Here is an 11473-nt window from a genome sequence, read left to right on the forward strand (position 1 = left end):
TGCCTTTTTTCCATTTGAAATGTCTGTTTTTATTAATGCAGGTTAATTAGTAGTAGTGGTCCGGCAGGTTATGTTCCCTTACAGGGACGGTAGCTGACCTCCCACTGAACCACAAACAACACGAGCACAAGAAGTCCCATCACTGAGTTAGCAGACAAGCCTGTGGTTGTGTTGTGATAATGAGAGATCGGAGAGTTGTTACAGAAAGAACATCCAATAGCAGATTGTAAATATTATGTAAACCTGACTGTGGGCTTTCCTTATTGTCTGTAAGGTGGTGCCTCACAGTAGAGCTTGGTGGGCAAATTTGCCTCCCAAAAGAAAAACAATCCATCATGAAACTTCAACAAAATAAATACTTCAAGTGTAAACATACGATATCTCTAACATAGTCAGTCAAGTTGTATAAATAGTGTCCTAAACTATTTACGACAGGGCAAACAAAATCCAAAAGTTAAGATTTAAAAAGTGCTTGGTTGATTCTCTGAAACCGGAAGAAACGGTGTATTTATGTTCTGCATGCCGACAAAGTGCAACATAAACTCAAACTTCAAAAAAGAAAATCCAGGAGGGAAGACATCACAGTAGCGTCACACTCAGACAGGTGCATTATGGGAAATGGAGTGCAGAAAATAATATGAGCTGATTCATATATCAAAATTGTAAATTCAAAGTTCATTCTTGACCTTGGAAACAGCATTTGAGAAAACAATCTGTGGCTTTGGGTCACATCACATGATCATCAGCAGATGGAGTTTGCCCAGAATATCTTCTGAGCATTTCATGGACTTTTCATCGATACGGGCTTAAAATCAAAAGCTCCAAAACAGCTACTAAATTGTGTTTCCAAGGTTGAGTATGAACTGAATTTCAAGACAACATGGATGAGAAGTCCTTACATTAAGAAATGGACATTTACAATACAACAAGTGAACAAACCTCATCTGCTGAGGAAGAACACTAGATCTGACCGAAAGCTCCAAAATAGCTACTAAAGGAACCTTTAGTAGCGAGATTGGTGAGATTGTTTTATCAAGAGCAACTACACTGTGCACAATTATTAGACACGTGAGTATTTTGAACACATCATAATTTTTAAGCATATTTTGCAACTCCAAGCTGTATAAAGTTAACCGTATTGGATTTAAGCATATCAGGTGATGTGTATTTGTGTAATGAGGGAGGGTGTGACCGTAGGAGATCAACACCCTATATCAGGGGTTGGGAACCTTTTTGGCTGGGAGAGCCATAAAAGCCAAATATTTGTAAATATATTGAGATGAGATTCTTGACGGACCAGATGGATGGGCCCGTGGCTGGATCCGTAACCAATCCAAACCATTTTTCTGAAATGTCAGACATGTTCATTTGTAAATGTTGAGTTGTTTATTATTCTCACTTTAACAGATGAAAATAAACAAATGAGACGGGAAAATTCTTGTTTTTCATTTAGTTGCATAATAATTGTGCACACATGGATATTCTCCTAAAAAAGCCAAAACCTCACTTTTACTTTCTTAAATATTCAGGTTTGAGGTTGATTAACATTTTGGATTGACCGAGAGAACTGTAGTTGCTCAATAATAATAAAATCTTTTAAAGTTTCTGGATTGAGGAAATGTGGTGTTTGGCTCTGAATCAAGCACATCTCCAGCCTGATGCAACACAAAGCGCTGGAGAGGGACACCAAGGCAGTGATGATTCCTTCACTTAACTCTTCATCACATAACAGGGCTCTCAACACAGACATTTACAGTAAGACACAAGTTTCATAAAAACACTCACACACTCACATGCCTGGCAGGAGAACAATCTTCTTCTTTTGTTTCTTCTTCCAAGTCACAGTCCTTCATTGCAACCCAAAGCAAAGTGCACAGAGACAAAACAATGTACAGTCCTTCAGTCGGCTCGGAGAGGGACTAACTTTATGCATTTAGATTCAAATGCTGCTTTCCTCACGTCAATGCAGGTCAGATACAAAGTGCTTGTAGTGAATACTATGTAGCGGCTGCTTTGTAATGGAACATTGTCTGAAAAGGGGGAAATACGTGGACTCTACCAAATCACACCATGATTTTCTAGTGTAGCATTCGGTCAACTTCCTCCAAGGATTCAAAAACTCTGGCCTGGTTGAAATACAAGATTTCTTGCCAATTTTTGTTCGAGTCTTTTATTTTGAAATCCATGAGAGGCAGTGAACCAAGCGCTCAGCTGACAGATGAAAGCCTAGGGAGCGGAACAGCAGTTGGAGGGGTGATGAGGGCTGTTGTTAGCAGTTGGACCCTTCTCGTGGACCAGGGGGAGGTGGAGCTCTGTCTCTCAGCCCTCCATCCCAAAGTCCTCTGTGAACTTCTTGACCTTCAGGAGGTCTTCAGTGTTGACTGTGGGACGGGTCGTGGACAGAGAGCGCAGCATGTCCGACTGCAAACGATCAGGATACAAGTCAGTTTAGGTTTACTTTGGGTTTTTTTATATTCAATTTCTACTTGTTCATGGTCCAAGGTTACCAGACATTAAACATTGTGTTGTGGAACGTTTTGATGTCATAATGCTACATGTTCAGCAGAATCACTTTACATGTCACGACTATCAGATCGGCAATATGGAAACGCATTTGTTGCACGACTGTTTGTCCACATTGGGAAACAGCAGCCTTTCCACTCTTATTCCACCTCTACAGTTTAGCTTAAAACATGTGACTTTGTGAAAACACTGCAGAATTATTTTAGATTATAACTATTTAGGAAAACTGTTTTGCTTTCAACTGTTACACAGTATTATGCACTGATTTCATTTGTTCAGAACAACCCATCTCCAGACACAAGAACGCAAATGTAATCTAAGAGTAGATTTCTCCTAATGTCTAGTTTAGTCATTTAGTGATGTTAGTTAGTGTGGCTGCGTATGTTATAACTGTTTTCTGTGAATCAATTGTCCTGATATGATCTTGTGCACACATTTTGTCACTTGTTCTCAGGTGTAAGGTTTATGGTCGGGTTGTCGAAGCTCCTGTCCAGTTATAGTCCAATTGTAACTCTGGAGGTGTGAAATGATGAGCTGCAGTATTAATAATTTCTGTGTTGTTCATTAATATATGTGCATCTCACCATGCACACTATGGGCTCCAGTAGCTTATCACTAGGCACTTCCATCCAGGTCATCTCTATGGCTGCAGGGTCGCCAGGGGAACAAGGAGTCAAGAGGTCGTCCACAGTCACCTGGTTGTTGCTTCGGGAAGGGCCATGAACCTGCAGGAGTAAGACCAAGAAATAAAGCTCAGGAGAAATGGAGAAATTAATAACCACAAGAGAGAATCGACTGACACGGCCTTTTGAATATTTAACATGTTTTTTTCCATGGGCTTTCAAATGATGTCACCTTTTTGAAGTGGGTGGCAGACTGGACCTTCCTAACAGGCTGCATGAGAGCGTCCCGGACGATGATGCTGATGTCAGCGCCGGAGTAGCCTTCTGTTTTGTGGGCGAGCTGCCGCAGGTCGGGTTCCCTCAGGCTGTGTGGCGTGTTTCCCAGATGAAGACGAAACATCTGAGTCCGAGCTGGCTCCTCCGGCAGAGGGATGTAGATACGCTTCTCAAATCTGACACACGACAGAGGACAAGATACATTCAATCTTACATTCAGCAGCTGTTCAAAATATTAGCCTTGTGCCTCACCAGGGACATTTTTGCCATTTTAATTTTTCATCATGTTGGTTGTGTTAATGCATATGGCATTGTGCCATGGGTGTGAGATATTTTTGGAAATTCTACCTCACTTCCAATAACAAGTCTAGAAAAAAGTGTGCAGCCGAAATACAGACAGTAAAACAAAAATGTCCCCATTGAAACCTTCTGTATTATGTGTTTGATGCAACGCATTAAAATCAATGTTGCTGCTCATCATTGCCCACAGATTGTATATACAGTCATGTCACTCACATATCCCAGACTGTGAAAATAAACAAACATTTGTCATAGCATTTAGTATACAGGAAATAATTACATTCCTGTATTGATTTTAGAATTATGAACATTTTAATAATTTGGTAGTTATGATCAGAACTAAAATTGGTTAAAAAATGTAATGAAGTAATATTAATACAGTATATAGGACTTTTGTAGCATGTTTAGGAAGGCCATATTTGTGTCCACTAAGGGAAGGGAGGTTTTGTTTGAATCTGACACTGCACAAAAAATTAAAATGCATCAAAATCAATGTTGTTGCTAATCATTGACATATCGCAGACTGGACCAATAAACATTCCCGATCACACTTCGTATAAAACAAATCATTCCAACTTTGTGTGTTTTTTCATATAGTGTCATTATGTAAACAAACCATCATGAGATGTGAAGACTGAAGATTAATCATACATTATGACAATAACTTTTATTTAACTTAGAGACTATGACTGAATCACTGAATCATAATGTGTTCACCCAGCTACAGTAAAATGTCTCCTCTGACTGACAGAGAAGTATTTGCCTCTCCTTGCAACAACAAATGTGGTTATTTGAATAATAATAATAAGACAAAGTCTCAGTAAGACATATACACGATTAATGTAGAGTATTGAGGTGACCTCTGACCTCCTGCGGATGGCAGCGTCGAGCACCCAGGGGATGTTGGTGGCTCCCAGTACCAAAATCCCATCGTTGTTGTTTCCCACACCTACAAAACCAGAGAGCTTCAGTCATGCAGGCTCAAGGGTTTGCATATTTGAGACGACTTGTAGTTTTCTATTGTCTCATATTGAGTACATAAATGTATATTATTTGATGCTGCATATTCTTCGCTGTGCAGTATCATTGTGTGTCAGTCTCATTCCTCATCTCATTCGGCTCACCCTGCATCTGGACCAAGAACTCTGTCTTGATACGGCGGGCCGCCTCGCTCTCGTTCTCGTTCCTGGAGCCGCACAGCGAGTCCACCTCATCAATGAAGATGATTGAGGGTTTGTGCTGGCGAGCCAGGTCAAATAAGTTCTTCACCAGCCTGTGGGAGACAAGGAGAAATGGAGAAAATTTGTCTAAAAGACACATTGACAGCCATGTCCCTGACAAAGACTGAGTGCTGCCATGTTGGAGTAGAAATGGATTTACTGGGAGGGGATGAAGGGATGAAGAGTCAGGTTTCCACTCTAGTTAGGCTGAAAACACCTGATTAAATCTAAAAGAAGTTATAAAACATATTGTGCGATATTTTTTTACTAGAATAAACTTGTCTTTCCCAGTGAAGAGTAAAACTTCAGACAACAGCCACCCCTGAGGAAGAGACGTACTTCTCACTCTCTCCCAGCCACTTGGACATGAGGTCCGAGGAGGAGACGGAGAAGAAGGTGGAGTTATTGGCCTCGGTGGCCACAGCCTTAGCCAGGTACGACTTCCCCGTCCCTGGAGGGCCGAACAGCAGGATGCCTCTCCAGGGAGTCCGCTTGCCTGAGAACAGAAGTAATGCCGGTCACATGAAGCGTACTGTCCAACAGAGGTAATGCTAAAATGCTATTTGAGTCATTTCAAAACATCTAAATCAGGGGTAGCCAGACTAAAATGTGTATTGTAATTGTGTTGCTGTTCTTTTTAAAATCAATAACACTTGCATTATTTATTTATTTAAAAAATGACAATATTGAATATAAAAAAATAAATAAATAAATGTTTTATGTATACTCTGTCTGGGGTCAGAGTTCAATTTAACACGTAAGCTAAATCTCCATTTCCCTTTTCGCTGAGACAAGCTAGCGGGAGCAGCTACGATGGGGCGCGAGGTGCGGGTTTTACGCTAAACTTGGCAGACAAGCCAAAGAAAACTAACTCTTTTCACAATGATTGGGAGGAAGAATTATTTTTTACAACAGTGAAAGAAAAGAGTGTATGTCTCATTTTCGGGGCGACGGCAAAGCGGCACATTGTGGAGAGACTTCAGTACGTGTCACAGAAGCTACCATGCTAACTAACTAACTAACTAGCTAACTAACTAACTCCCCACCTGCAGCACTGCGGGCAGAACAAGCCGGGAGTTAAAGCTTTGGGCAGCAGCATCTCTTTTCACGAGGCCGAAGTCACAGAAAGCAACGGAAGCTTCATTTAGAGCTGCACATTATTAATAAAGTACAAGAAAGCCTTTCGGACGGAGAGGTCTTGAAAGGTGCAATGATGTTATTGAAAACTCTGTTCTAAGACGAGAAGAAAGGTTCCGATGTGATGTCCTCTCTCTCTGTTGTTACAAAGTTAGTGTTTGCACAAACAGGATATGATCTGAAGATGTGACAGTTAATGATTTCTTAATGTTTTTACAGAAGTGATACTTTGTACTAAAATATAGCTGGTGTGATTTTGAACAAAATGCTACAAATGTGCTCATTCATACAAAACTGTCAAAGATATTTACAGAAATAGAGATGTGATAACTCTGACTTTCAAATGTTGAAAATTGTTGTAGATTGAGAACATAAATAATGTTGCATGTTTCCTACCATGGTAAATCATTGTTAATAATCATTGTGAGGAATAATTAACATGTGATCAGACAGTCGCTTCACATACAGAATTATTGGCACCCCTTTAGTAAAAATGTGCAAAACAGACTGTAAAATGTATTTTATTGTTTATCGTCTTGGCCTTTCACTCAAAATATTCACACAAATCTGACCTTTTCACTGAAGTAAAATTATTGGAAGAAATTTTTTTTTTTCGCTTTAAATAAATATTTTTCTCCAAAACGTGTGCCACAATTATTGGCACCCCTTATATTTTGTGCAGCCTCCTTTTGCCAGGATTACAGCTCTGAGTCTTTTCCTGTGATGCCTGATGAGGTTGGTGAACACATGGTACGGGATCTGAGACCCTTCTTCCACAAACAATCTCTCCAGATCCTTCAGATTCAGAGGTTGACACTTGTGGACTCTCCTCTTCAGCTCATCCCACACATTTTCTATAGGATTTAGGTCCGGGGACTGTGATGGCCGTGGCAAAACCTTTATTCTGTGCTCAGTAAACCATTGTTGTGTGTGCTTTGGATCATTGTCCTGCTGGAAGGTCCAACCACGGCCCATTTTAAGCTTCCGGGCAGAGGCTGTTAGGTTTTCATTTAATATCTAATAATAATAATACATTTTATTTATAAGCGCACTTTTCATTTGCGTAAACAAAACTCAAAGTGCTACAGAGTAAAAACGATGAGCAAAATATACATTTAAAAAATAAAATAAAAACATTTGACAGACAAGACAACACTTTAAAATGGTTAGAGTCTAGCAAAATGCTGTTAAAAAGATGCGTTTTTAGGCCTGTTTTAAAAGCATCCACAGTCTGTGGTGTCCTCAGTTGTTCAGGGAGAGCATTCCACAGTCTGGGAGCGGCAGAGCAGAAGGCGCGATCTCCCATGGTTTTGAGCTTGGTCCTGGGGGGAAGGAGGAGGTTAGCGTTTACAGAACGGAGGTTTCTTGTGGAGGTTTGTGGGGTGAGCAGTTCTCTGAGGTAGGATGGAGCATTTCCGTGAATGCACTGATGGGTGTAAAGGGAGATTTTATAATCCATCCTGAGTGAGACCGGGAGCCAGTGCAGTGATTTGAGGATGGGTGTGATGTGTTCATACTTTCGCACTCTCATCAGGATCCTAGCAGCGCTGTTCTGGATGTATTGCAGCTTCTGGAGGTTTTTGCTATGAATCCCGATGAGAAGTGCGTATCTGCTGGTATTTGGAAGAAAAACAGCTCCACAACATCAACGATCCACCACCATACTTCGCAGTGGGTATGAGGTGCTTTTCTGTATGGCTATCTTTCTGTCTACGCCAAACCCACCTTTGATGTTTGTTGCCAAGAAGCTCTATTTTGGTCTCATCTGACCATATAACCCTGTCCCAATCAAAGTCCCAGGAACGTTTGGCAAACTGTAGGCGCTTTAGTTTGTTGTTAATTGACAGCAATGGCTTTTTTCTGGCAACCCTCCCAAACAACTTGTGGTGATGTAGGCGGTGTCTGATGGTGGTTTTGGAGACTTTCTGACCCAAGACTAAACTAACCTCTGCAATTCTCCAGCTGTGATCCTTGGAGATTCTTTTGCCAGTGGAACCATCCTCCTCACGGTGTGTGTCGTCAATGTACACACACATCCTCTTCCAGGCTGATTCTTAACATCTCCTGTTGCTTTAAGCTTCTTAATTATTGCCCTGTAGTGGAAATGGGCATTTTCAACTGTTTCAAGATTTTCTTATAACCATTTCCTAATTTGTGCAGCTCAACAACTTTCCGTCGCAGATCATCACTGTGTTCTCGGGTCTTTCCCGTAGTGAAGAATGACAAAGAGAATGTTGGCCTGTGTCACCTCATATTAATACCGCAGTGAAACAGGAAGTCATGGTTGACCACCTAAGAGTTCCTAATCAAACAGGTGAACCTAAAGATGTAAGATATGACTGGAAATATACTTCAGTTAGATTTGTATCATAGGATTTTCTAGGGGTGCCAATAATTGTGGCACACATGTTTAGGATTCAAATATTTATTCAAAGTCAACATTTATTTTTTCCTTCAATAATTTTCCTTCAGTGAAAAGGTAAGGTTTCTGTGAATATTTTGAATGAAAGGCCAAGAAGATAAACAATAAAAGACATTTTACAGCCTGTTTTGCTCATTTTTACTAAAGGGGTGCCAATAATTCTGTATATAGCTCTCAGTTTCAAAAAGGTTGGTGACCCCTGATCTAAAGGGACTTTGTTAACTAATTAGCAGTGATATTGAACTAGGGCTGCTACTAACAATGTTCACAGTTGATTAATGTATCAATCAATCATTCTTTTTGATTGATTCATAAAATCAAAGAAAACTGAGAAATGGCCTTCAAATATTCCCAGAGATCAAGCCGACATCTTCTGATCACTTCAGATTGTTTCGTCTGACCCATAGTCCAAAATCCAAAAAGATTACATTTCCAATGATATAAAACACAAATATATAAAAATTTAAATAAAGAAAAAGTAGCAACTCCTCACATTTAAGAGGCTGGAACCAAAGAATGTTTGGCCTTTTTGCTAAATAACTGATACATTTAATACCAAGGTTTTTGCCAAATAATATTCTGTTGACTGATCAATTTAATGTTTGAGCTCTAGATTTACCCTTCACTGTCACATTATAAAACAACTGATTATGTACTTTTGTTTTTGCTCCAAGCACATCTAAAAAATGTACCTGCCATATCCTTTTAACCATTTGATTGCAGTGTATAACAGCTGGGGGTGTAAACAGAATTAGAGGGGGAACATCCCACCCTACCTGTGAAGAGGTGAGGGAATTTAATGGGCAGGATGACGGCTTCCTTCAGAGCTTCCTTCGCTCCCTCCAGTCCAGCCACATCATTCCACCTGACATTGGGCTTCTCCATTACAATGGCACCTGGACAAACATGATTAAGCTTGACAATGCAGACCGAAGAAACACTTTAAAGGCGATTGTACACCAGGAGCCGTATTACAGAAATGTCTTGATTTAACATAAGAAATGTCTAAGATAGGATTTTTCCCAATTTGGTATTACAGAAGCAAATCCTAACTAACCTTATGGATCTAATCTTATTTCATCCTATCTTATCTCACTAACTTGACAACAGATGAGTTAGAGGTGTTGGTAACATCTGAAGAGAAATCTAAAGATGTTCTTATTGGGAAATTTATAACAACGCTAATTTCAGGAAAAAAATAAAAATAGAGTGGGCTAAGATAGCAGACACAGTTTACGCCTGTTGACATTTCAATGGTTGTGTAAAAGCAATCAAAGAGCAGCTAGTTAACACTGAAAGTTAGGACAGCTTATGTTAAAGTTATGAGTCTATTTAAGATTTTGGGAAGTTGGGATGCTTGTGTAATACCCTTTTCCCATCTTAAATTAGGATAGGAACATTGACTTAGGAACTGTTCATCTGTAATGGCTTTTCTAAATCAGGGCCTAACCCTAATTACCATGGTTACCAAACAGTTAAGAAAAGATCTGCAAGAAGTTTCTGTAAGACGGCACATGTAGCCTTAGCACTTATAAGACATCATTACCCCACTGAACCCCAGACTACTAATAATAAATAAATACAATAATAAAACATTTTATTTGTAACGCGCCTTTCATGGCTAGAAGCCATCTCAAGGCGCTAAAATATCAACTGGCTTAATTCCCTTGTGAGGACTATTTGCACCAATACACATTTACTCACCCATTAGTTGCTCCTGGAGTTTCTTCTTCTCTGGATTTTCACCTTCGCTGTCACTATCACTCCTAGACCGCACACAAACGCAGAGGTTGACACAAATACAGTAGAGCCCACTGACTTGAACATGTTTTCTGAGATGGCAGAAGACAGACAGCATACTTGTCATTGCTCTGTGCCTCCTTGACAGGCTTCTTGCCCTGTTTGTCTTTATTTTTCAGATAGTCTTTAAGTTTCTCCGCTCGGTCCAGGTACTGCATACATTTTGCTCGTATGCTCTCTTTTGCCTTGTCGCTGTGGGCCTCATCTGAGGGACAGATGAAATTCAATGTGAATGAAACACACCAATGTTTGTACCAACAGAAGGGTATCAAACTAATTCAACTACCTGTCAGACTGCAGTACTCACATTTGATGGCATGTAGGAAATATTCCACAGCATGCTGGTACAGTCGCAAGGCCTCCTCATAATTCTTTGCCTTGTCTTCCTCTGTGGCTTTGGTCACAAGATCAATTGCTTTCTGCAACAGATGCAGAGAAATACAGTCAGAGGACAGATACAGGCCTAAGTTTGCTTGGGGTTGGAGTCACAGAAATAAAAGGCAGGGATGGTACACGTTAGTCAAACAAAGAGCAAGCTATACAACTAGCACAACATGCTGTACAATGGAATCCCAATAGTTTCTCTGATTTTACAACACAATTCTGCGTTTCTTTGTTTTTGTTTTAACCTTTTCTGGAATGTGAGTCCACCAGTGGCTTTGACGTTAGTAAGCAATCCACAATTTCATTTATTAGTTAATATTATTGTTTTAATAGTAGTTAGTCAGTAAAGGTTAACATTAGATCTGGTTAACGTTAATGTTATCTTCAAACAATGTAATGGATGGACTGTTTGCAGACTCAGGAAACTAAACTGGCTGGCTCACATCAGCGGGCTTTAGCATCAGCTGTTTTGTTAGCAAGTTAGCTTGCATTCAAGCTGCTGTGTGAGCTAAGACAAGTTATGTCCTGTTGTAGCAAGCTAGCGGTGTCTGGCTAACAGTAGCCTACCTGTAATGTTGACGTGGTCATTTCATCTCACTCTAATGCTCGCCTCCCAGATTTATATCCTCTGGCCCAACCCAAAGGCGGATATGTGAATAAATTAATTCGTTAACTAACAGCCCTGTGTTGTATGGGGACCGATTGTTCTTGACATGACAAAACAGTGACTTGCTAAGCTATATGACAGCTCTGCCTCTACCCAAAAAAAACACAGCAACAATGCTGCG

The 11473-nt window shown here is 40.2% G+C and overlaps 1 protein-coding gene across 1 annotated transcript; it reads right to left on the reverse strand.

Annotated features, from left to right (window-relative positions):
* Positions 1-2: 2 nt before the first annotated feature.
* Positions 3-11472, reverse strand: vps4a (vacuolar protein sorting 4 homolog A). The gene is made up of 11 exons (XM_029433463.1): positions 11253-11472; positions 10609-10720; positions 10362-10506; positions 10206-10267; positions 9278-9397; positions 5282-5438; positions 4847-4995; positions 4590-4671; positions 3379-3598; positions 3108-3248; positions 3-2421 (listed from the first exon to the last, which is right to left on the reverse strand). Exons 1-11 carry the CDS (start codon positions 11271-11273, stop codon positions 2320-2322), a joined length of 1311 nt encoding a protein of 436 aa, XP_029289323.1. The 5' UTR covers positions 11274-11472; the 3' UTR covers positions 3-2319.
* Position 11473: the final 1 nt, after the last annotated feature.

The sequence above is a fragment of the Cottoperca gobio genome, chromosome 6 (genome assembly GCF_900634415.1).
Source record: "Cottoperca gobio chromosome 6, fCotGob3.1, whole genome shotgun sequence".
Classification (NCBI taxonomy): Eukaryota; Metazoa; Chordata; class Actinopteri; order Perciformes; family Bovichtidae; genus Cottoperca; species Cottoperca gobio.

Coding starts and splice junctions, on each gene's coding strand:
- vps4a (XM_029433463.1), bottom strand. CDS start 11,273: ATGACCACGTCAACATTACAG. Junction 10,507..10,608: donor TTTCCTACATGCCATCAAAT/GTGAGTACTGCA, acceptor TCTGTCCCTCAG/ATGAGGCCCACAGCGACAAG. Junction 9,398..10,205: donor ACTCCAGGAGCAACTAATGG/GTGAGTAAATGT, acceptor ATGTTTGTCCAG/GTGCCATTGTAATGGAGAAG.